Genomic DNA, 26,494 nt, shown 5'->3' on the forward strand with positions numbered 1-26,494 from the left:
TTAATTAAATTAATTTATCTGATTATTCGTACGTCTTGGAATGCTGAACATAAGACACACTATTGTCTGTCTTCGTTATTTCATCCCCCAAGAGTTCTTTGATCAGAGCAAGGCTCGGTTTGGGAAGTGTATCTTTGCTTTGGAATTTTTTGGAGGTGAACACGGGGTGCTAGCATGAGGTAGGATCGTTCTAGAGACGCCCTAATCATTTTCCAATACCTACTTAAAGGGGTGCAAAGGTGAAATGCTCTTAAGCTTCCAAGTTTGAGCGATTAGTTTGAAAATGAAGGATGTCTTTGATTTCCAATTTTTTTTCCAAAAAGAGTGGAGGGTGCTGGAACACAGTACAACTTTATAGGTTCTCTAGATCTCTTTCCATCGGTGCTTCAACGGGTGCGAAGGAAATATGGTCCGGAATCGGTGAAAGTTTGGCAGCTCGTACAAAGTTAGGCGATTCCTTAGAATCCTCGGGCGAAGGGGGGCCTATCTTTAAAAGATCGGCAGACAAGGACGCAAAGGCTCGCAGGGGGATTCGAGGGGGTTTTATTTAGAGTCTCGATTCCGTCCAATCAGCAGCGATGTGTCATCGACGCGAAAATAGTCGCACTTAACACTGGCAGCTCTTTTCTGCCGCGACCTGCCGATGCCAGCCGTGTTGCATTGTGTTTTTGTCTTTGGTAACGTGCGCGCGTGTTCGCGCCCATATACAGTCTCTCTCTCTCTCCCTCTCTTTTTCTCTTTCTCTCTCTTTCTTTCTCTTGGACGGCTATCGTCGCGTGTGGCTGCGTAATGTTGTCACCTCGTGCCCGTCGCTATTTATAGGACGCTTCGACGTCGCTTATTAATAGGGGGCCGACTTAACGCCTTCGTTAATTGTGACTTATGTACGGGACGCGAACTCCGTCAGGCTGCCAGTGGTTTGCGCGGATTTACAAACCGCCATTGGCGTGGCGACAACCGGCCGACTGACTTCCTCGATCATCTCGACCCCTCCCCTCCCCTCTCTACGACCCCCACGATCTCAACCCCTGAATGAACTTTGAAAATGGATTTAAAAAATGTGACGAATGAATCAATACACACTTGATATTCGTTCGCATTGTATTGGCAAGTGGAAGTTAATTTTTCTTTGAAAATTAATGCCTCCCCCCAGAAGTAATCGTGTGAATAGTCCACTTAAAAGTTAAATCTTTGGCTGGCGAGTTGGCTTTAAAATGCACAACACGAAATAATATAAATCATCGTTTTCGAAAGTGGAATATTATTTATATTATTTATACATTTATATGATGTTTATTTTGTAAGTCTAATTGGACGAAATATTTGTTATTAATTTTCCGAGCACCTCAAACGTACTTTTTCGCACCATCAGGTAATAATTCTGGTTTATACTCATCTAATTGTCGTCCACCAAAGACCAGAAATTCCCAACTTTCGATCGTCTCAACCCCCTTGTGAAAATGTACCTGAATGGCCCCAACGTTACCCACGTCGACGGCTTCTTTAATTAACGTACCCAAGTATTTTCGCGAACTAAAGAATTCCACTTTTAAATTGATATCGCTATATTAATATGTACAGGTAATCGGTAGATTAATTAATGTAGCACCACAGGGACGAGACTTAAAGAATAGATCGACGAGATTAAAATTGCAGAGAAAATTGACAGCCTAGTCCATCATGAAAAACCCTAAAATTTAATCAACGATTCAGAGAAATTATTTCTACGCATTCCCCGAATAACCGAAGAAAATTTCGAAAAAAAAAATTAAACATTGACGCGTGCAAGCTATTTTCAGTTCGAATCGATACCGAATCGAAGACATCGCGTAATCGATCGGTGCACAACGATGGCGAGTCTGTCGGAAAATTGTCTCTTAACCCACAAATTGCTCTTAGCAACGAACGAGTTAACCGACAATTATTAAATCAGATTGAGCTCGAATGAGCAGCTCGCGCGACGCATCAAACAATTCGCTCGCGCCGAGTATCAATTAAAACTCCGCAACAACACGGTTAACGATAATGTACCTTTCGATTTCTGCTCGTCCTGGGTCGGTTCCTTGTGCGCCTGTATCTTGCCGATCAGGAGCTCGAGCCTGGAGCTGTTTCCCTTGAACAGCATTCTGAGTTTCGGATCAAGCACCCCTCGAGCGTAAACCTCCTCGATCCACCATCACCCTTTGGATCCTCGAGCGAAACCGATTCACCGGTGGTTCAATGCCGATCACAGAGCTCGCAGAGCTCAAAGTTTCCGAAGGAATCGATCACAAAGCTCAGTTTCCGCAGGAATCGATCACAGAGCTCGAAGTCATCAAGGGAATCGATCGCGGTCCTCGGTATCATGCCACGAATCAAATCTGTTCGATTTCGACACGACAGATCTACGAATCACTGATAAATCCGAGCCGATCTACGAATCGGAAGATCGGCGTACAGGAGATGACAACAGCAGTGTGAGGAGTAAAGATAGGAGCGGAGAGAAGTGTAAAGAGAGTGAAAGAGAAGACGCGGAGGAAATCAGGTGGCAGGATCCTCCGGGAGGACGATCGATCCTACCTCGATCGTTCGATCGGAAGGACTGACGTTGACGCGCGAACGAGCGAATGATGCGAGAGCAGAGAGAACGAGCGAGCGAGCGAAGCAGCCAGCTGGTAACACTGTGAAACGCGCACTAACCGGGAACCCACAGTGACTATTATCGCGCACGATGCAAACCGACACACCAAGTCCTCCTCCTGACAGCAAAAGAGTGCCGCGTTACCGTACGTGGAAGGAGAAGGGACCACAAAAGCCGGCACAGAGAGGCTAGGGAGTCCCCTGGGAAACCAGCCACCGCATTGGACGGTAGGCGGGATCACACACTAACGAGTACACCCACCTTCCGACTACCCACTGGCACCTATTTAACCTTTCATCCACCTAATCCACCTATGTGTGCCCTTTCGACGGAGAAGGTGAGCGACCGGGGGCCGCGGTTACCGTTCCCGCTACCGGAAGCCCGCCCGCTCCTCTCACATAATCAATGAGACAACGCTTCTTCTTCTCCCATCTTTTTTTTTCTTTTTTTTTTTTTTTGTTTTTACCCGCCCGCGAATATTTATCCACCACTCGCATCCCGGCATCGATCTGACCTCTGTTTTATTTCGGTCGGAGTTAACTGTTTACCGCGTCCCATTTTCGTGACTCTTGTAAATTTAATTCACTATCAGGGCACAAGAAAGATTTTTCACGTGATTAATAGAACCTCGTCTGTTCACTGTCTCTCGAACACTGGCTTGCACTACAATTTATTTTACGATTACAACGATTAGAAAAATAGAAAATTTATATTGATCGTATAACCACGTGTTCTGTATTGGCCGAATATTGACTACAATAAAATAGAATTTCATTTCAGTTTAAAGGGAATTAATAATATACATTTTTATAAAATTCTGTTCGAAGACTTCATCACGAGTCTGACTCGCGATACTATAGTAAAAGGGGTTAAAACATTATGATATGTCCTACCATTCTGACGCACCGGTTTTTCATGCACACAGATGTAACTCCTAGGACAGAAAATAGTAGCCGTTTCTTCACATGTTACTAAGCAGATCATAATCTATACGGATCTATATACAAAATCTTTGCATACATCATTGGTATTAAGAAACATTAGACGTCTACGGGTGTCCTATCGCTTTGTCGCAGAATGTACATATTTAGTAGACTTTCTGCGAAACTTGTATCACGGAGGCAAGTAACTCTGAGACACGGCACGGAAAGTGTTGAACGCTTTACCCAGCCTGTTCCTAGGGTCTCTCAGGGTCCCCAAAATGTCTTCACAGCTCCGTCGAGCCGATAATCGGCCAGGGTAATGAAAGAAAGTGCCCGTAAGCAGGGCCCGGCCTCGCATTAACGTCCGACGACGACGTTAACGAGGCGACGGGACGGCGTCGCAGGAAAATCGACGTCGTCGCATAGTTTCCGGCGAAATCTATTCGAAGGTTCGCCAGCGGGGTTCCTATCGGGGATTCCGATCGTCTGCAGGGTTCGCTGTTCAAGATTGGTGCCGCGCGGACCCGCGGGAGTTTCAAAAGAGAGCACGGCCCCGAACGAAACGCAGAAAACGAGAAAAAGAACGAGGGAAAAATAGGGCTCGGACCCCCTGCAACCCCTGTGAAATCGACTGGAATGGATTCTCACACACGGCTGGAGCCCTGTACCACCTTATGGGGGCCAACAGAGGAGCACCGCGACTCCCTATGGGGACCCACGGGGATCCACGAGGTGCGCTTGTAACCCGTGCCCCGTACCGGAAAGGCGCGAGCAGCGCCCACCCATCGGGATTATTTATCTCGTTGCCATCGTGACACTTTAGGTGGTCTTGATCCCGTTCGAGGACCATTCACACGCACCTCTTCGGATTTGCTAATGATCCGCTAACTCCGGACTTATGACTTCTCTCTTATAAACTGGTTCTTGAACTGTTTCCTTACAAATTTTATTTTACCACTACACCTCTGCCAAGCACAAAACATATCAAAGTGAAACGTCTTATAGAAGGGAGAAGATTGAATTTACTTAAACTTTGAACCATTTTCATTATAATATGTGAAAATGGAAAACCAGTCTTTTTAATTTTGGTAGGTTTAGTGTTAAGAAGAGCTAATATTACGAAAATAGTAAAGAGCAAAATTATATAAAATTGGACCCTCGAAAGTCGAAGGACTTCTTTTGTTAGGATGTCTGGAAAATTGTACACGTTCTTTCTTATTATCATCGCAATTGCAGCTTATTAACGCGTATTTATTTATGTACCTAATCCAATCGATAGTAAAATCTCTATTGGTTACTGTTAGAAAATTTTCTTTTAAATTTCTTTTAAATTGAAGTAAAATCTCGTTATCAATATTAGCATTGATACAATTGGAGCATTAAAAAAAATTTTAACCTGCAATAAAGTTGATTTTTGCTTTAGAGGATAAAAGGAAAATTATTGAGGACAACGAAATTGTAATCATTTGTACTCTGAAACGAACAGCAGTTAATACGCAAAGAATCATGTTACGTGTGTTTAGCATGCGTGTTTATCGATGCAGATTACTCATGGGTTTTCCCGTGAACCTCTCCGAGGGGTAGTTTGAGTCATCGACGTCGCTGGAAAAACCAGATTACTAATTCCCCGCCCCCTCACTCCAAACAGAAACCAAGTCGTCGATAACAATTCACATCGCGTCTAACACAATTTTTTAATTACGCTTGCAAAACTCGTCAGGTTGTTTCTTCGAAAACGAACTCAAAAGGTTGTGGGTATCAAGGGTAGTTCGCTGTAAAAATCATTTACCCAATAAACGTCTTGTATTCGTAAAATTTCTACGATTGTTTGAATGGTTGGCAGAACAGGAGGCGAGAACAATGGTCACACACCATTGTTTTCTCTTGCGGCCGATTTCCCTCGGCCATTTTAATTACCCTAACTGCGTCCGTCCACGATGTCGGACCGCTATTGAGCCTCGGACGTGGACGCTTTCTGCCCGATCGGTTCGATCGATTTCGATTTATCTCGCAACTGGACCGAATCGTCGCTCGACTAGACGAGAACCGTTCGCAACGATGCGAAATCGCCGCATGACAAAAAGCAAAGTAAACCCTCACCGTTGCTCCGCCATTAGAGACCGCCTTAGGCACGCACGTCCGACGATTCCTCGGACCCTTCGTCACTCTAAGCACCGGAGAATTATTGCAGGGTCAAGCGACCGTAATGACCCCCATTCGGGGAACCTAATCGCGCCATTCAGGTATCGACGGCGGCCCTCCAAATTGGAGAAATGCGCCGTTCCGCGAAGACAACGATCTTTTCCACGATTATGGTTCCATTCCAAGAATATGGGGCTCATCCCTTCCATTTCAAGGTTGTGAAATTCGCTCCGTTCTATTCATTACGAAATTGTAGAGACGCAAAAATGATTACTTAAAAAAAAAAAAAAGAGTATACACCAAATATTTTCCATTCCTCTTTCGAAGCTTTATGGTAATTGATTCGTCAGGTGAATGGAATTTCTTTTGAATCGACGGCAACGTTTCATACATTTCAACGTAAACAAACTAGTACGCAATAAATAGTAATTCAGATCTCTCGAGGAGATGATAGTGGATCGTCTTCCGCGGAAACAGCGTCGGAAGCGAGCGGTTTAAAGTCACGCCGCGAGATCTGACTGCGGGCGAAACTTCCGGGAAACTATGCGAAACTTGGTGGTAAATGGCCCGTAGGGTTTCGCGGGATTTGCGGGTTCCCGAGCAACCGAAATCGCTCCTCGAACCCGACGATTGATTTCCTCTAGAGCGTCTCGCGTGCTGTAGCTCGAGAATCTTAGAGAAAAACTTGATACGATCCCGATCGAAGCGATCTAGATCTGGACAAACGATTGATTACCCATCGTTTCGCGTTAACCCGCTCTATTCGAGCCAAACTCGACAATTCCAGATATAATTTACTTTTCTCTAGACTAGAGGCATGTGCATTACTATAAATCTTTTCTTTTTTCGAAGAAGTTGCGGGGGACAAAGGGAGTTCCAGTGAATTTAATGGAAAAGATTACAGTGTAAGGGGGCGAGTGAAAAAGAAGATTTTTTTTGACAGAAGAGCAAGCGAATTGGGAACGACGACGGTCGTCGCGACGCGCGTTGTGGGTGGTTCCGTGATAAGGCGCATGTGCCGAGGTTCGGTGTCTCGTCACGATCGACTCCGCCTACGCGGCCACGAGACGATGCACGCGTTTTCCCTTTTGGCTCGTTCACACGCGCACGCGACGCTTCCGTCCGCCCCGGAGGTGAATCGCGTCGGATCGCTGCTCTTCAGCCACCCACGCTTAGACCGCGTCCACACGTTCCCCTATCCCCACCATCGAACAGACAGGGGAACACGCAACCCGTGGAAGCGGCACGCGCGATTTCATTCATGCCGCCGAGCCGCTCGTACGGCTGCTCTTCCCTCCAAACGATAAACTTCGCGACATTCGACATGCTCTCTTGTCACATTCAAAATGTTTTCACCTCTTTGAAAACGCTCTTGCCGCTTCCTACAACACCGACACTTCGCTCTGAAAACCCTTACAATGATCAAATCACAATGACCTTGTTAATCGAAGTAGACTGGGAATAAACTCTCACAAGAATGTCCATTGGTCGGTGACCAAAATTTTCTAAGGTACTCAACGATGTTGCACCTCGTGGTTATCATCGCCTCGAAGGTAAACTAACGTGTCGTTAACCAAGAACATAATAATGTTACTACTGGTCGAGAAAAACACTTTACAGGCGGGAAATTGCGATCACAGGCTTGAATAGAACAAACAACGGTTTCAGGATATTGGTAGTCCTTCTATGAGGAAATGAAAATTGCAGATTTTGCAGGAACCGGTGATCAGAGAAAAACAGTTCTGCGGCCAGCGCGGAACGACAAAGGTATGCTAGTGTACCGATTTGCGGTCGGGAGATCACACGGAAGCGGGAGGAATTGGCTCCGATTGTTCGCGTGGTCTGTGAGAACGCGGACGACGACGCTCCTTCGTGAATTTATTAGATTGAGACGCTCTCACGCGAGCATCACGAGCAGATTCGCGACGCCGCGCCGAGGAACCACCGATCTATGCGCGTTGACGATCCGCGACGCTTTCACGGTGCCGGTGAAATCCGAGCGAATCGCGCACGAGTTCCTCCGATCTTCCTGCGACTGATCGATTACAAAAAATTATACATAATTCCTGTGGTTTCAATCGTTTGCAAGTAGAAATTTTAATTGCTTCAATATTTTTTATTCAGAGCGAAACAAATTTTCACTTTATAGAGACATTCGACGGTTCGAAGTTCCAGCATCGCAAAGTGAAAAGATATCTGCGATACTACTTAGCACGCGCTTTTCCACTAATTGTGAGTATAAAATGAACTTGAAATTTGCTCTCATTCGAGTCGGAAATTATCTCGAAACGCTTATCGCAAGCAATCATTGACAAACAAGTTCAGCCCATTCATCTATTATTGAACCGGTTCGAAACAGTTCGCGGGGGAAACTCGTCGTCGAGCAGTCTGGAAATTCGGTGTACTTTGAGCTGGTGTCGTAAATCGACTCGAATCGTCCTCAAACAACCGTCAAAATGCTTCGCACAGAAGAGATACAGAACCAGCAGCACCTTATCTGTTTGTGCAGCCGAGATAAATTCCGTGAAATCCAGTTCGTAATTCGGAGTCGTGTTTTCCACCGGAAGTTCCGACATATCGACAATCCGTCCACAATTAGGCATCGCGACGGGTTAGTATCTTATCTTCGTTCTTCTCGAATTTCGAGATAGAAACGATGAAGACTCTTCGTAGCGTTGGTACAGAGTTTCCTTCGATACTAAATCGTTCGAAGACGCGCCGGCTCCCAGATCCCGAGGCATCCCAGCACTCAGAAATGCAAATTTCGAGCAGTAACCGGCGAGCAGTCTTCCTACGACAAGAGCAACTTCCGGTCAAGGAACATAAACTCCACGAAACTGCCTTGGCAGCCGCGAGAAATGCGCCGGACCGGTAGCTGTTGGCCTCTCTACAACGACTTCCGGTGAGACTCGCTCGTTCCTACGCACCTCTAGTTGCTAGAAGAACCCCTTCATCCCCTGACGAGCCAATTAATTCAACCCTTTGTGGCCTGGCTTCGAGATTCGACGTTAATTTTCCATCCGCGCGATGAACTCGGCGAATCAACGCATTCTGTGCAACCGATGGTACACGGTAAAATTATGTACGCTCATATTATAATACATAAAATTTTATTTCTATAAGAATAAACAATTAATTCGGTTACTCTTTCATTCGAACCATTCGCTATTTGATCGGAGAACAATTCCGTATTTATTATTCACGATAAATGCAGACGAATAAAAATGGTATGGGAGTGTATGTGCAAAATAGAAATGTTTGCTTTGATTGCAAGACACAGGAAAATTTCGTTCTTCTTTTAATTATATCACTGCTTTGAAGTTTACGTAGTCTAAATTTAAAAAAAAAATTCGCAGTCTAATTATCACCAAAGCGTTCTTGGACAACAGTTTTCTCAGATTAAAATCTCAGACTTTTGATATCTGTTTCAATACAATAAATGAAAAATTGGGTTAACAGAACGGGGCTGTACGAGTTGAAATGTGGGGAAGCCTTGATCGCCGAGATGCTTCGAGTCTCCGCGATAAATTTAAAGCTGAATGGATCTGGCTAGGAAGAGGTAACCGACACTTCCGGTTCGGTCCGAGGGTAAGTTCAGCCACGGTCAGGAAGCTACGGCCAGACCGGAAGCGGCTACCCTCGGCAGACGTTGCACCCTCGACGTGGTTTATCTTGGCCGCCATCTTGGAAGCCAACGGCACCCTTTCTTAAGTCTTGGAACCATTAGTCTACGGCTTTACGACCGCTGATTAACGGTCGAGAACGAGAAAGCTCGACTCCGGGACTCGTTAATTAACGTCTGCGGACGAATCGCGACACCGTTTCGACTTTTTGCAGGAATCTCGCCATCAAATCACGTGGGACAATTAGTCCGAATGTCTAATTATTTCATTTATTCATTAGTTTCGCGTTTCAATGGCGACTCTGCGGAGCCACCGAAAATTACCACAGTACCGTTCAAAACAATATTTCGTTTACCAAATTTGCTAGTATCAAATACAGTGCTAAAAATTGCTTAAATTGCTAATCGCATAAATTTCTAAAAATTTAAAAGCGTGGTACGAGGAAACGCCCTCATTTTCGGTAATGGCACCTGTTAGACAAATCCGAGTCGCCGATATCTTCGATCTACCGCATTCTCTGCTAATGTGCCACTCCTAATGACGTTCGTTAATTACTCTCCCCGAGAATTGTTGTCACGAACGTACAGAACCTGGCCATAATATTAAAGACACGTTCCCGGAATTTCCGAAAGCAGGGGATCGTCGTTAGACGCGGTCAAGTGCGGAATCGGGATTAAGGTCATGCCGAGGCAAGTTGGGAAAACACAGGAATCGGTGTTTCCCGAGACGACTGGAAAGTGACTGGGCTGGCTCCGAAACCTCCCGGATGGCGTGTCGAAGCGAACTCACCGGGCAAAATGATTTTGTCAGCGGACAAATTAGTTTTCTATCCAGCAAACTCGGAATTCCGGTAGCTGTGTGCCAACAAAGGAACCCCGACCACCCTGCGCGCGCCCTTTCTCGTGGCGAAGCTATGGGGCTGGACCTTTCAACCCCTTTTCAAACAAACTGCCCCTCCGCTTTCAATTAATTCGATTCCCCAAATTCTTTTCCGATGAATCCGTATATAACAAAAATCTCTCAACGTTATTTCTCCAAGAGACAGGGACACTGAATGACAAGTTTCGCGTTAACACATTATTCCATAATTTTTGAAAATCTTACTAATAGGCTTCCTCAGCAGACCAATTGTTAAAATTAAATAAATAAGGGCTGTCTAAGAGTAGAAAAAATAAAGTTAGAAGTGCCGGGGATCCAGAAGTTTGCCACAAGGTAAAAGCAAATGGAGAATTCCCCCGGCGCTTAATGGTTATTTGAAAATTGTGGATCACCGAGCGGTGGTCTAGTTTATTAGGATAATTCGCGCCATAGCATCCCTTATTTCGAGGCACGAGCCAGCTGGAGAACGCGATCCCCTGAGAGACGGCTGATGCAACGTTCGGGGAGGTTCTCGGACCAAAGTTTTTATTAACATGAAACTTTTCGGGAACTAGACGTCGTTCAAATATTTAGAAACTGCGCTTGCGAATTTAGATCGTCAGAAAAGCCGGGGTTCTTTTCAACGCTGTAATATTAAAAATCCGATCGAGACAGACTTTGCTGCCGACTAAAAATAAATTGCCATCCCCCGATGCTTCCATTGGCAATGTCTTCGTTGCACAAAGTCGCGAAAAATCTAAATCAATTCGACGTTTATTTTTGTAGACAGCACATGTTTATTTTGTAGTGATCGACGAGTTTAGAAGTGGAAAGATATAATTTCGGCGGCGACCACGGCAAGGAATCATCGGGGAAACGAATCGAATTTCGTTGTAGGAGGCGTCTCGCACCGATGACTCCCGAATCCACCCTTAATATCGACGCGGGCGAGGCTCATTTATTTTTTACCCGGTTGCCCCAGCGAGGACCAGCACCCCGCACCAGGTTTTTGTCGGTTCCGACCACGAGGAGGTCAAGCAGGTGAACCTTAATTCGTTGGGGGCCAAGGTATCAAAGGGGGCCGACCGAATCCTCCGGAGGATTCAACGAATTAAGGGCCACCGAACCGTTCACTATACTCATCGTCTCTGCGTTCTGTGTGCCCGACTCTTTCGGGAAGAACAAACTGCGACCACTATTGCCACTCGCGATTATTTGCCTTTTGCTTTTATTAGACGCGATTGTTGTAGCTTATTGGACGCGATTAGTCGATATACGGTAGCCACGAAATCATTTTCACTCGAGATCAATGGGCTACAAACTGTTTGACGATCTTCAACCCCCTTTGTTCCACGAACGATGGAACACTAAATGTTTACCATGCCGATAATATAATAATTTCTTTGGCAAAACGGGCCTCTGACAATAGTGGATCGATTGCCAAGATGTCCAAGATGTCCTGGCAGGTTAAAATAATACGAGAATCAGGTGGTAAGAGTGACAGAAGGTTCGTCCAATTGTGGGGCCACAGGAAGATCATTAAAATTCAATTAACGAGCGACGATTAGTCGAATAAGGCGGAGTCGGCTAAAAGTCGGGGAGGGATCGAAGGCTAGCTTCCAATTACGTAGTCCGTGATTAAGTCGCGTGCCCCTTCGTCACGGCCGGCACCGAATCATCGGGCTATGTCGAAACCACTGATCACCTGTCCCTTCGAGGTCGTCGGTCGCGGTGCACGAGCACTAAAAAAAAAATAAAATTAAAACGAAGAAGCTGCAGGGTAAAAGAAGCACCTGACGAAGGCGGATCTGCGAGGCACCTGCCCGCTCAATTGCACTCCGGTGGACCAGAACGACCCTCTAATAGCTTTTCGAAACACTATTCCCAATCATGATTCGATCGTTGATCATTTACAAATGTATAGAAAAATTAGTACAACGCTTTACGTTAGACACCTTGAACTCTTGAGTCAAACACTTTCAATTTTGGAAAAATTCAGGACACTGTCACTGTGCTCGAAGAATATCAAAACATTTGTAGAATTGTTTCACAAACACTTTAGTGAGTCGAGGACATTCAATACGTTTCGATCAACGTCCTCTGTTACAATATTTAAGTGAGGACTATTTTCCAGGTAAAATTGTGAACAGCCCCCTCCCTTTCAGTTTAAGACTGGTCACAACATCTGGAGCATTTCTTAATTATTTTGGTATGGTAATGGGGGGTTCAAGTGACGACCTTTTTCCAGGTAAAATCGTAGGTACAGCCCCCTAAATTGACCATTGTTAGCATATTCTACTTTTTCTAGTCAAGTCTAGTATATTTTATTGTATTGTAATATGTTCTAGTATTTTCTAATCTAATTTGGAATATGGTAGTACACTCCAGTATTTAGATCTAGTATTAGTCAATACTGCGATTTCTCTATATATGTCGCCAAGGCCTGGATGATAAACGCCGCGATATTATCCCCACTACTTGGCATGTCTCCTGGACGATACACGTCGCTGGCAAGACTCGTGTTGTTGACATATATCGAGAATTCACTATATCTGGTGCATTTCTTGCTTATTTTAGAAGGCACCACTAAAAATTGTTGTATTATTTTTTTTTTGAAAGGGAATCTTTGGAACGTTATCGGATCTCAGACTTAAGACTTTCAAGATACGCTACAGATACCAGAAGGGAATGGGGGTTGGTTCCTTCGCGCGAGATCTCTGCCTGCAGGGTGGAAATGAGGTTCGAGGGGGTTGCAGATAGATCGAAGGTTAACGAGACGACCATGTCTACTTAAATGTCGCAGGTACGCCGGCCTGATGCTACTTGTTGCTTCGGGAGCATGTAGCGCGCACACAAATTCCCGCAGCAATACACCCCCGGCTGGGATAACGCGATAGATGATCCCCCGATCCTCCGACTGGCGACGATCCTTCTTAACAAAAGAACCAACCGGTGGCATGATCTGCGTGCCGATGCTACCCTTCCTTCCCCGTTGATCATCTTCTTTTAATCTCTTATCTTAAAGTCTGTGACTTTTACGGATTTATCGCAGGAATAAATAAATGAGATACGAAACTGTGAAGACGTTATTTAACACTAGGTTGACGGGACCCGTCCAAATGACGGATTCTAGTATTCTTAATTGTAAAAATGCACGAATGAGAAATTATTCAACAAATTTATTTCTTTGGGTATATATTGTAAAAGAAATGGCTAAAAATTTGGATAGATACATTTTCGTTATTTTTATAAAGTAATGCGGAATAGGAATATTTAGTGACCCGTAAACCTAGTGTGAAGAACGTTATTGTTAGACTTCGGATGTTATGCACCTATGACAAAAACGAATTAATGCTATTTAAAACGGTAGAGACGTGAAATGAATTTAAGGATGTCTATATATTGTTGTGGACTTGAAATTGTTAAAAAAGAAAAGAAAGGTGCATAGGGCTACAATTTATTTACATTTTATGTGTATATTTTTTTTAGTAGACTACAGACTCTTTATGCAACATTAAAAATTATGAAATCAATTAAGATCTGTTTAATTCTATTGATCTTAAGAGGTTGAGAAGAATGCAACAGTCATTGACTTCTCAAATTCTCCTAGGTATATTGTATCGTATATTTCACGCAGTTATTTTCATCACAAATGTATGAGATTCACCGTCCGATTGCAAGCGATCATGAAGAGGTATTTTCTAGTTAAAAGGGAGTCGCTGCCTCGAGGGAGCCAGGAGGAAAGCAAAGCCTGTAGGTGTTTGTAATTCGACGATCGAGTGTCGAACAAGGAATGCGAGGAACAACGAGTCTCGCTCGTTAGGTGTCCGCCGAGGTGCCTCCTGGGTGCCCACCGGCTGGGACCTAAATCTCAGATTACAATCTCCCGAGGGAACGGTGCCAAGATTAAGGACTTCTCTGTACCCTGATTATCGTGTTGGTGGGGTACACGCGCGAAAGCAATGAGCAGAAACTAAAAAGAGAGAGAGAGAGAGAGAGAGAGAGAGAGAGACAGAGAGAGAGAGAGTTCATTGCATAGGGTGAGAAAAAGAAAAAAAAAGAGAGAGAGAGAGAGAGAGAGAGAGAGAGAGAGAGCGAAGGGAGCATCAAAGGGCAAGAGCACAGGCCGAGAGACAAAAGGGAGCGAGGGAACGCAATCGGGCGAATAAGAGTCCGAGGGAAACCGAAAGAAAGCAACGCGGTCTAACGAAAAAACAAAAACAGAAACAGAGAAAGGGGGAGAAAGAGAAAAGAGAGGAAAGAAAGCCTCGTGACTCGAGACAAGCATCGGACCAACGCGACGGAGACACGGGAACAAAAGGGAGAGACGCTCCTCGCAGCGATAGAAACGGATAAAGGAAAACGGGCGATAAATAAGAAAAAAACGAGTCAAAGGGATGAAAGATACGCGCGCGGGGACCAGATAAAGAGATAGGCCGACCGGGGCGGGGTAAACGGGGAGAGGAGGGAGAGAGTACCTTCAGGAAGAGAAAGGACGACGAATAGGGGGGCCGGGAGAGATTAAGATGTCACGTGCACACCGAGGGACAAATACGGCCCGGCAAGAGGATACGTGTGCTGCACACCCGTTCGAGAATCTATGTAGAGAACCCTCTCTCTCTCTCTCTCTCTCTCTCTCTCTCTCTCTCTCTCTCTCTCTCTCTCTCTCTCTCTCTCTCTCGTGGAACCCGTGCGTGGAACCCGCTCGTGCCACCATGGTGTACTCTCCTCTGGGATCTCTCTCTCTCTCTCTCTCTCTCTCTCTCTCTCTCTCTCTCTCTCTCTCTCTCTTTCTCGCATTCCAACCCGCGCCCTCGAAACCGCGGGTCACAGATAAGCCCTTAACCTTCCTGCTACTTTGACGTAGACCGGCTCAGACCTCCCCGCCTTCATGCGTCGCTACTACGGAATCGCGTTGATAACGCCGACTGATAACGCTTACACTGTGTTTACCCTCTTTACTGACTCCTCTCATGGAGCTGATTCGAACGATCTATTTCTGATTGGAAATCAATATTTCCTGTCCTAAGATTATTGTTTTTATTTTACTAGGTACAGTGATTTCTCGTGATTCTGATAAACGTCGCGGAATTATCTCCACTACCGCGGGGTATACCCACTGAGGTGCCGCGAAGCTGGAGAGGCCTTGGATGCCGAGTAGTGTAAACATAACACGGCTCCTGTATGTCTCCTGGACGATCTACGACGCTGGCAAGACCCGTGTTGTTGACATATATCGAGAACTCACTGTACTTTGCTCTACGATTCAAACGGGATGATCGAAATCACGAGCACTCGTAAAGGATCATTTCAATAAATTTCTGCGTGAGAATCGACAAAAATGACGATGGTTTGTGCGGAGGCTAACGAAGAAAGTCCTCGAACGCGACACTAGAAATTAATAGACGGAGACACGTGTAACGACTCGGATTATGGCTTAATTCGACAATATAATTTTACGAGATATCTGTAACCCTCTTCCTGGGTTCAAAGTCCCTCGGTTAAACATAGTGAACAGAGCTGAACAGAGCTGAACCCATAGCGGAACACCGGATCGTATGGAAACACCGGCGAAGTTCCAGTTGGACTAATCGGCCGTGACTAACGCGAGGGAAGTGGGTCTTTCGTTCCCGAACAAATGTCCCCGCGGTGTGGCTCGTGACAATGACAGGACAGTTAGCATGGTACCAGGGATCGGCAGGGGTCCTGCGATGATCCTGCGGGGCTGTCCGACAAGGGAGCCAGGGACCAAAGACTCTCGCGCGCCGTTCTTCCTCTCTCGAAACGTTCATGGTCCATTAAAGTATCCGTATCACTGCCGGGGAATGGCTCTTCTCGTCTTAGTCACCCGTGAGACTTACTTCGATACCTCGATAAGTACCCTCTAAACTACCATAAGCGAACGATCAGCCGATATTCAATGGGAGAAGATTCCTCGGAACGCGTTCGGGAGAAATTAAAACATGGTCTATGCTCAGCTAGACGATTCGATGAGTTGTCCGATTTAGTGTAATGTTATACACAGCCTGGGATTGTTTAGATCCCTGACTGCGGTTTCATCGTTTTATTGAAACCGAGGCGTACAGCGTCGCTTCTGATGAAAATAAAACAAGAGTTAAGGGGGCCGGCAGGCATTTGGCCTTGACTGTCACGCTATGTTGTCCTGTGCCTTTTTTCTAGACATTTTACGTCTTAAATAAGTAAGTGATCAATTAAAAATGCATACCACCGTGTTTGTACATGTCTTTGCTACGTCTGTACAGAGCCTTTTTTTCGATACGAACACTAAATCTCTCGAAATTAAGAGAATCTTTCAGCGGCAGCCATCTTGTGACGTCATACTTGCTTCAGAATTCGAATTTTCTGCCGAATATTACAAATTACTCCACGATGAGGTAGAAATTCGCAATTTGGGCTCTATACAGACGTGGATTGGACTTTCAGGAAACACAATTGACCACTTCTAAACTGCTCATTGCAATATTGAAGCGGCAGTTTCTCTAGATTTTGACCCTTGCATACGTGTATGGATTTCAAACCATGCCGGCCCCCTTAAACACCCATCTTTTATCATCATTTTGGCCTGTAAGCCATTCACTGCCTGAAAGACACCTCTAAAAGACACTTGATCGATGCTCCACCCGAGGCGCAGACCACTCGCTGGATGACCAGCGGCTATCGAGCCTGTTGCCAGTCCAAATTCTTCGCAGATACGCGGAGGCGGCATCAACAATCTCTCGGACGAAAAGATTTCCAGGTCCGTGTTTCTCGGGTGGAATTGAATTTTAAATCTGCTGCTCTCCCTCCGCCACGGTTGATCAACGAGGGTGTCTGGAGCGAAACGCGGGGCCGTGTAGCATTAACGAAATTTTTAACTGTACCCTGTAGCACCGACAGGATCGATGCTTCTTGCTGCGCGTTGCACACGCGGTGTGCGCGCGAGGTGCAACAGCTCCCCTCTGATAAAGTCCGAGAGCCTGAGGAATCGGGGACCTCCTGTCGCGTGACACGGGGAACGGTGTCGCCTCGCCGGTGTTTCCCCAACACCCACGCGGGGCCTCCCCCAACCCCAGATCCCCTCGGAAATAAAGCTGAATCTTCATGAATATGAATAAGACACGGGAACCGGCGGAATCTCTCTCTCTCTCTCTCTCTCTCTCTCTCTCTCTCTCTCTCTCTCTCTCTCTCTCTCTCCCCTCCCTCCCCCCATGGTTCTTCGTTGCCCGAGGAATCGCTCGAGTTTCTCCTTTAAATTCGAAACGCCATTGAAGGCCGACGATGGGAGATAATTCGTGATTAACGGCGACAGATTAAAGCCCCCGCGCGCCTCTTGGTACATCCTTGCTCCCGCGATGCAAATGCTCAAAGAATTCCTAATATGAATGCCACGGCCCCTTTCGATCCGGAGACTGCGCAACGTGCTCCTTTTCGTTATTACCATTCCCGTTCATGCCCACAGGCGCTTTATACAGTGAATTCTCGATATATGTCAACAACCCCGGTCTTGCCAGCGTCGTGTATCGTGCAGGAGACATACCTGAGTCGTGTTATGTTTACGCACCTCGGCATCCAAGGCCTCTCGTGTTTAGTGGCCCCGCATGGAGTATACCCCGCGGTAGGGGGGATAATTCCGCGACGTTTATCATCTAGGATCTAGGCCTTTGCGACATATATAGAGAAATCACTGTATGTTGTTAGATAATCTGTTGTAGCATTTCGCTCTTCGGAGAGCATGTGCTTCGGATGTTTGTACAGGGTGTAAAGAAATGTTTGGTCTTGGCTTCCATTGGCGTAATCTGCATCTTCGAATCGATGAAGATCTGTAAAAACAGTTGCCGCAAAATTGTCCTTGAGCTTGAATTTCAAGGTCAACATTTTTTTTTTGTTGACATGACGCGTAGAATACAATGCAATAAAAAATATGTCGACATTGAAATTCAAGATTAGGGATAATTTTGAGGCAACTTTTTTGTTACAAATCTTCATCGATCAGAAGATGTAGAATACGCCTACGGCAGCCAAACATTTCTTTACACCCTGTACAATTGGCAGTGATTCGATTTAACACGTTCACTTGTTCAATCTATCTTCAAAATTTACTTTTGTACATAACACAACAGTTGCTTGAAACCAACTTCATTGGGTTCTGTACTATCCGAAATCGTTCAAGTAACCTCTGTTGATAAACTTTTACTCCAGAGTTTTGATTACAACGACCTATACGGTACTTTTATTTTATAACTGGCACTCGGTCGTTTACCAAATTGTGCCACCTACCCGTTTTTCTCACAAATGCATAAAATCCTAATAATGAAACGAAGAAATTGATAGCGATGTAAATGGAGCAAAAGTATCATCAAATACATGCATACGAACAAAAGGTGCTTTTGTCGAGGGTACAGAAGATTATGATGACTCCGTGCGCAAGAAGATCGATCAGTTGGGGTATCGATGGTAGCGGATCGAGGAGCTGGAATCGAGTCAGCTTCGAGTCTCTCGAGTAGCCTAAGTCACGTTTTCCGTGGGAGCAGAGCGAATCGTACGGAAGGAGAACGGGGTGACGAGACAAAAGATAAAAGAAAAGCAGACGCGCGCGGTGAGGTCGTCCCGCGGACTGTGGGAATGGCCGGGGTCCGCTCTTTAACCGATGGACATTCCGTTCTTTCCATTTGCAGAAAACAGCTTCATTTTTTTCTCGTCCCCTCCGCCTGGCTCCTTCTCTCTTTCTCTCTCTCCCTCTCCCTCTCCCTCTCCCTCTCTCTCTCTCTCTTCTCTTTCTTCAGCTGTCGCAGCGTAAAATCGCTCGTTACGCGCTTTTTGTTTCGCCCTGAGAAAGAAACTGTGTACACCGATGACACGCGATTCGAAGCACAAATTCCCCAAACGAAATCTCTTCGAGAAAACCGTGAAAATAAAAGCGGCAGCCGCGAAACCTGTCAGCGTTGTTACTCTTTTTATCGTGAATATTTTACCGTGCCCGGACCGTCCGTCTCGGTCCGTTAGAATTTCTATAAATTCATTCCGCTTAAATAAGCGACTTCAACCGAGCGCCAGCGTAATTGACACTCCGAAATGTTTCGAATAAGACCGGTAACCCGTCGGGTCACCCAGGATTTAATTACATCACCGGGGGCGTTTAAAAATCTCCGGATCTTTGAAGAACTTGCTAATCGGACCCGATTTAACCGGCCAATCGTCGCCGAGCTCGATAACCGATTGCTCGGAAAAAAGCGTCGCGTATTTCGCATCATCGATTTGCTAATTCGGAAAATGTTGGGTCGACTCGCGGGTCGACGAGCTTAATTCACTTCTGGAAAAAGTCGCGACACGATATAATCTATTAATTTTCTTTCAGGTTGTTATAGAACTCCTGTTCACAGTTCAGGAAATCGGATCTTTTATCGAGAAGTAAGTTAGATTGCATTTGACATTAAATTCTGGATCAAATTCAATTCTTAATTTATGTGCAATCTGTACAAATACATTTCAGCTGGAAAAATTACAATTAAAAGCAAAGTGCACGAAGGTTAAAAGGAACTCATTAATCCTCCTTTAGAAATACCACAGTCATTAAAAAACCTTCTAGTAACTACTACTAACATGTCAATCTTTCAAGAACTATCGCAGTTTTTCTTCTATCGTATGACAGACTCTCCAAAGAAACGAACAAGTAATCAATTAACTTCAATCATCCAAGAAGACTCTAGACATTTTAATTCGATAAAGACGTTCAGCCTAATTATACGACAGTTTAATTCAAGATGCTATACTTTCGATTTGTGTCTCAGTTTCGATAGGAGCGATGATCGGAATCGAAACACAATAAGATTCGGACGTATCGATCTCTCGAAACGGGCGGAGAAAGAATAATGTCGAATCAAATTAATTTACTTTGATCGAGGAGCCTCGGATCGCTGGTTATCGACGCGGGGAGAATCGAGAGGATGACTGGGTGGAGCGCATAGTCACCGTAGAGAGAGAGAGAGAGAGAGAGAGACGGGGAAAGGGGGCCAGACCTGGCGCATATCATCTTAAAGTTTAATTGAGTCTCGGTCCCAGGAGGAGCCAACACCGGAGCCAATCTTACTCGACGCGGGCCCTAGGGAACCGGGACCCCCATCCCTGCACCCTACCGCGCCGCTCCTGCATCCTTCGCGTTTCCTGGCCCATCCCGGAGGATTATTCTGATACCGCCTGACAAAACCTCCTACGCCGAGCACGCCGTCTCCGAGGGTCATCATGCTGATAAAAGCTTTTTTCGGAAATCCGCTTATTCCTCAATTTTAAACAAATACAGAAATTGCTATCTTTGACCCCTTCGAAGAGCTCGCGATTTTAATTCAAGTGGCACGGCTTGGGATCATTTAGACAATTGTCTGTATTTTTTAACGCATCGATATTTTATCATTTTTAAAAGTCTAACGACCGAAAAGTTTTAATTGGACCACTCAACACCAATTGTGAACTCGTACGTCACTCCATTAAAACCATCTAATAATTTCATTGGCACTTTGAGTACCACATTTCTGGGAGACGAAAATATTTATCTGGATATTAATATTAACCTTATTTACAAATAAGGTAACAAGGTTGAAACAGAACTTTCAGTATCCCTTATCTCAACTTTTCAATTTTTATTTCGCTAAATAAATTGACTTTGACGTTATAGAATTTTTGAAGCTGCTAGTTGGGCATTCAAAGTGTTAACCCTTAGCACTTGAATGGCGACTACATATAAGGCGCCACTTAAAATTCCTGTATCATTATTCAAAATATTTTTTACATTATTAAATTTGTTTGTATTTAACAAATTACTAAACATTTCAGTACTGTACGAGTAAATAGCACCATTTTCGTATGTATAGCATGAAAAAATATATATAGAAGGGAAATATTCTAGGTCGGAAGAAATGTTTCGTTTTAGAGTTAAAATTGCTTCGAGTGCAAAGGGTTAATAGGCTTCCAGTTAAATTAAGAAAGTGGTGTTGTGTTTAATAAAAATTTAGAAACCCTGAAAAATCGTCTAGAGCGCATGCAACCACTGTTTGCCTTTTATGAAATTTTTCTACGGTCACGTACCGATTATTGATCGAATCGGAGTAACCTATGCGACTTCGAAAGGAGCCTAATTTTTCCGCAGAAGCGAAGATAAGCGAGGGATGGACGGCCAATCCGGAGAAACCGTCGCGCTCTCAAGGAAACGTCGACACGACGGAATCTCCTCCCGCATTAAGACGGATTAATTCGCCGGAATCACCATTGGGATTAAATTTGAAGGGATGAAGATGACGGTGTGCTCCAAGGGTAGCCACGGAAAGAAGTTTAAACATTTACAAGTAATTCGGCAGCATCTCGACCTTGCTCGAAGGTTTCGACTTGGCTCTCGAGAGGGTGGTGCGAGAGAGAGCGAGAGAAAGAGAGAGATCGGGAGGGGTCGCGGGGGTGGTTCGAGGACGAGAAACCTCTTGCGATGAATTACAAGAGGTCCCGCGGGATCCTCGGGGAGAGGAGAATCAACCCCGTCGTGCTTCGTCTTGCGTTAATTTCGACTTCGACCGGCTGCGTGTCTTCTTCGGAGTCGGGCGCGGGCCAAGGTTAACTGTGCTTGTGAAATAAAAGTCCCTTATCAACCTTTACCAACATGTCTTCCGATAACGTCCGCACTACCGTTCGTTTACGTTAACAAACTTCATTATACTCTATCCTGAAGAATTCTTTTGAAAGCTCTACCAAATCATGTGCGACTATCGAGGTTCTACCGTACTTCCTTAGCCTCTTAGGTATATTCCATCCGACCATACAAATTTCTAATACACAGACTCAGTAGATTTTTCAATTTAGTACAAATCGTGGAACAATCAAGTTTCTATTGTGTGCGCCTGGAGCAACTACCGGAGCTCTACCGTACAAATATGTACTATTCCTAATTTCCGCCAGTGATCATCTTTTTTTTAGAGTGTTTTTGAGTCGAAGTAATTGCTGCTGTCGTTAGGTCTGATAAAAATTAGCGAAGGGTGGCGCGGGCGTGGAAGCAGATTTCGTAGGATCGCGAGGGATCGAGAACGGAGATCGATCGGGGAACCGGTGCCCCATTTGGAGTAACACGCGCCTTCCGTGTTCCCCGTCACCGGGGCTACGTGTATCCCGTCGAGGCTATGGGGCCCATACTTTGTTTTGTGCCCCGTTTGCCCGCGAAGATATCGGGTTACGGCACCACCTAATGGCATAAAGGGTACGCGGGCACCGTGCCCCCGGTGTGGGGCCCCATCGGTTCACCACGGACAGGATATCCATTCTATATTATATGAAATCCTGGGCCTCGTTTGTTTTTTCTTCCGTTCTCCTCGAATCACTTGGCCAAAGCGACGCGGAACGAAAACCGAAACAGAGAGGGGGGGGGGGGTAGAATCGGTTCGAGAAAGGGGTGACCGAGGGTGGGGCACGAAGAAAGGGCGGTGCTGATTTTGGTCTTCGGGGCCCCATTGTAGTGCGCCGAGGACATCCGATACTCTCTGCTCGGCCCCGAAAACACCGCCGCGGAACGGAGGGAAACCAATTTCGACGATCCACCCTTCCTGGAAACTTTAGAACATCCGCCGGAATCATCGATTGACGGAATCCGCCCCCTTATTCCACCCCCGCGCCGATACAACCGGCCTCGGTCTCGGCTAATTAGCCGGATTACGCACTCGGGGACCCAGACCCTGCAACGCCGTCCTCCTGATCAAGATTTTCCAGTGCAGATCACGATATATCAACCCCTTCACTATATTTCACGATTGCAATCTCTTCGCCGTCCCTAACCTTCCGGAAGAAAAACAGAATTCTACTCCGGTTCAAGGGAAATTAAATGAACACATTAGGTCACTGAAAAAGTTCGTGCCCGATTTCCTATTAGAATCGGGCACGAACTTTTGCACCGATCTAATAAATATTTAACAAATTCTGCTCGAAATCTGCATCACAAATTTACATAAACGTCTTCAATTATTGCTTCTCGACTGAAGACGTGTCTGTAGAGTCTTATCCTGTTGTTCAGAGTCTAGCAAGTGCTTCTGCCATGTTCCTACGAACTAACTATTCATCTGGGAAGGTTCGCCAGTAGATTGGCGAATTAAGTGCACAAAGGGTGTTCGATCCCATTTCCCTCGATCCAGGATCCCATTGTCGGGTGAACGGCAGATCAGATAGAACACGAGAGAACCCGATATCCCGCGGGTTCCAGGCGAATACGATAATTGCCGCAAAAAAGAAATCGACATTATGCGTCGGAATGTTTTTTCGACGTTTAACCCACGCCGCGTATTCACCTGCGAGACCGTAACCAGACACCCCAATCATCTTGTCACGGGTTATAGAAACGTGTACAAAGGGTGGCACCACAATAAACCGCCCCTGCGAGACACCAAGGGCCGACCACCGAATACCCGCCCCACGGATCTCTGCGTTCTCTCACGAGAGAACCGTCTCCCGTCTCTCATCTCTCTCTCTCTCTTTCTCTCTCTCTCTCTCTCTTTCTCTCTCTCTCTCTCTCTCTCTCTCTCTCTCTCTCTCTCTCTCTCTCTCTCTCTCTCTCTCGCTGTCGTCGTGTCCCCGTTTTCTGGGATTCAGAACTTTTGTTCCGAAATCTCGGACGCTCATACCCCTCCCAGAAATTGCAGCTCGCTGTTCGACCCTGATTTTATCGATTTCCATCGATCTCCTCGACGATCGATCTAGCTTAAGACGATGTCGAAATTATACTACTGCTTTTCAATCATTTCGGGAAATTATATTTTACATTCACTAACGGTGCAACTAGAACTACCGAGCCCCAAAGGATTGAATTTATTCGGATTTCATATGATTTTTATAGTGACATGTGCTCGAATAAGGAAGTATACAGAAAAATTTCTCAAGAAAATATCTTTATAACTTCACGAATTGTGAAAGAAAAAAATCCGAAATCTGTCATTTTGACGGGCCCGGTAGTTATAGTGTTAAATTCTGAAAGTATAGTCTCCTCACAAAGCGATCAACTTATTCCAAGTAATCATCACCGATGTTACAGTACTCAGCCTCCAATTTAAAACAATCGAACAATTCAAGTTTCTTAGAGTCACACAGTCCTCGATCTGGTAATTTGCTTTATCGAGCGAATTTTAGGACTGAAATAATTTTGCCACGCCTCGAGTAAATTTTTGGACGACCGGATCGAACTCGAAAGGGTTAATCTCGAGGATAGTTTCGTAGGGAGGCGAACGTAGGAATCGGTTTCTTTCGGTGGTCGTGGGATTGGTGTAGCAGGATACGTAGGTGCACGCTATCGGAGGCAGCAAGGAAATCCTCATCGAGTGGAATCAGGAATTATTCGATCGAGCACGTAACACAGAAACCGGAGGAAGCGTTTACCGGGGCAGAGGGTGGTTAGCCGGCGGCGGTGGTGGGTGGACGGGGAGGTATAATGCATTGAATTAGACGCAAATGCACCCTGGACACCAATTGAACGGGCTTTCTGTGCTTCGTGCTCCATCTCTCCCACGGGGACCACCGTCTTTCCTGGATATAACACGCGTGTATACCGCAGTATACCCGGACCCGATACCACCCTCGATTCTCCCCGCCTTGCTACGGCACTGTTTCGCTAACCTCGCGGAAAACTCCTCCGCCGAACTGTCCGAAACATTGTCCATAGATCACAGCATCCAGCTAATTAATTACACCGCGCAATATGAATGTTAACTATTTTTCCTCTGTGCTTCTTACACGCCCTCGATTTTCTGTGAAATTTAATCCGGATGGAAAAGTCTCGTCGCATAAATTGATCCGTTGATATTATATTAAGCATATTCAGAAGCATTCCTTGGAAGCAACGGGAAACACGGGTAACAACACGCACGAAGTCACGTCTGCTAATGTAAAACTTCTCGGGTGCACGCATCGTTCCGTTAAGTATACACGAAGCGATCCGCCTTGACCCGCCGCGATTTTCGAAAACGGCTCTCGTGCCGAAATGCTGAGGGACTGTCGTTACATTTTTCCTTCACCTGTCTACAGCTGCGGCGCGTTAAAATTGCGCAATTATGCTCGCAGGTATTACGCGCCATCCTTGAACATTTGCCTAACGGCCGGTAAAAGAATTGCAGAAAAACTCAGGACCAAGATAATAACACATTATAAGACAAACTATGCATTGATGTGCGGTGTTTGCGTAACTGAGGAAGACCTCGAAAGGCCTTTTTGTAGGTTTGGAGAAGTACCAAAAATATTAGATAAGGATCTACAATATCCAATTTTGAGAACTGAAATTTTAGGAGTGAAACCACCCTTGAAGAACCAACCCCTTAATTCCTAGGCTGCTCAACCCTTCTCTGTCTTATTATTTTTCTAGGAGTCAGTTGATCCGTTCAAGTCGGATTTTCTAACAAATTTGTCAACACAACTTCTTCGCGTCTTTTGTCTACTTTCTCTAACAACAAACAGCAGGCTGTCAAAAATACTTTTACAAAATTGAACAGGGAAAGCTGAAGTGTGATAGAGTATGATGCGTCTCGGGTATCGAAATTCGCAATTGCTATTCGCGGAGTAGGATCGAGGGAGGATGATCGAAAAAATCGGGGGTCTGGATGGAATGGCAACGGAGGGAAGTTGGCGATGGCGGTAGTAGGAAGCCGAAGAGGAAGCAGGATCCTCGAAGGATGCCGCGAGGGCCGAGGGATCGGGCGTGGAGCGATAAGAAGGCACCCGCAGGTGTAATTATGATTACCGCAGTGCGGAGAAAGACGGAGTATTGCGGGGCTCGTATGGCAGCCGTGGGATCGTGGGAAATAGGAATCCTCGAACGGCACTTTCGCGTCTCCGGCTCGAACCTGCCAGCCGGCGTCGACCACCAACAACGCTGTTTTCCGATTGTTGGTCCCCTGACGTTTCCAGCCGCGGCTTCCTCGTACCACGGTCGACGCGCGAGCATATCCTCGCCCGTCCTCGATAATCAAATACTTCCAGAATTCCTCCGCTCTGTCTTCCCATCTATCCCCCCCCCCCTTCTCTTCCACTATCAAACTCATCCTACTCTAAATGAAGCGCCAGACTCTGGAAATGCGCGGCAGAAATCGCAAACACTCCGCGAATCGTCAGCAAGTTCGTTTCAGAAAACATTACATCGTCGGAGACTACGTTGAATAGAATTGTTATTAGCGGACTGCGGATCTTAACGTAAAATAAAAATTGTCCGCATCAATTCCTTTAATAACTCGCAAGATGAAAATAATATATAGACATTGTTAAATTCTTTACCCACTCATTTTTATTTTTATAATTTTCGTAAATTTAATTGAATAGCTCTGTGA

The 26,494-nt window shown here is 45.5% G+C and overlaps 1 protein-coding gene across 2 annotated transcripts in view; it reads right to left on the reverse strand.

Annotated features, from left to right (window-relative positions):
- L (zinc finger protein Lobe) overlaps positions 1-26,494 on the reverse strand; it is a 111,188-nt gene that overhangs the window by 17,962 nt on the left and 66,732 nt on the right. The window contains exon 1 of one of the 2 annotated variants that reach the window (XM_076788449.1): positions 2,032-2,730. The exons of the other annotated variant lie outside the window; for it this stretch is intronic. Within the exon in view, the coding sequence (XP_076644564.1) occupies positions 2,032-2,125 (94 nt within the window). The 5' untranslated portion in view covers positions 2,126-2,730. Of the gene's footprint in view, positions 1-2,031; positions 2,731-26,494 lie in introns of those variants that run through there. 2 annotated transcript variants of the gene reach the window in all.

This window comes from Halictus rubicundus, chromosome 1, assembly GCF_050948215.1.
Source record: "Halictus rubicundus isolate RS-2024b chromosome 1, iyHalRubi1_principal, whole genome shotgun sequence".
NCBI classification, from domain to species: Eukaryota; Metazoa; Arthropoda; class Insecta; order Hymenoptera; family Halictidae; genus Halictus; species Halictus rubicundus.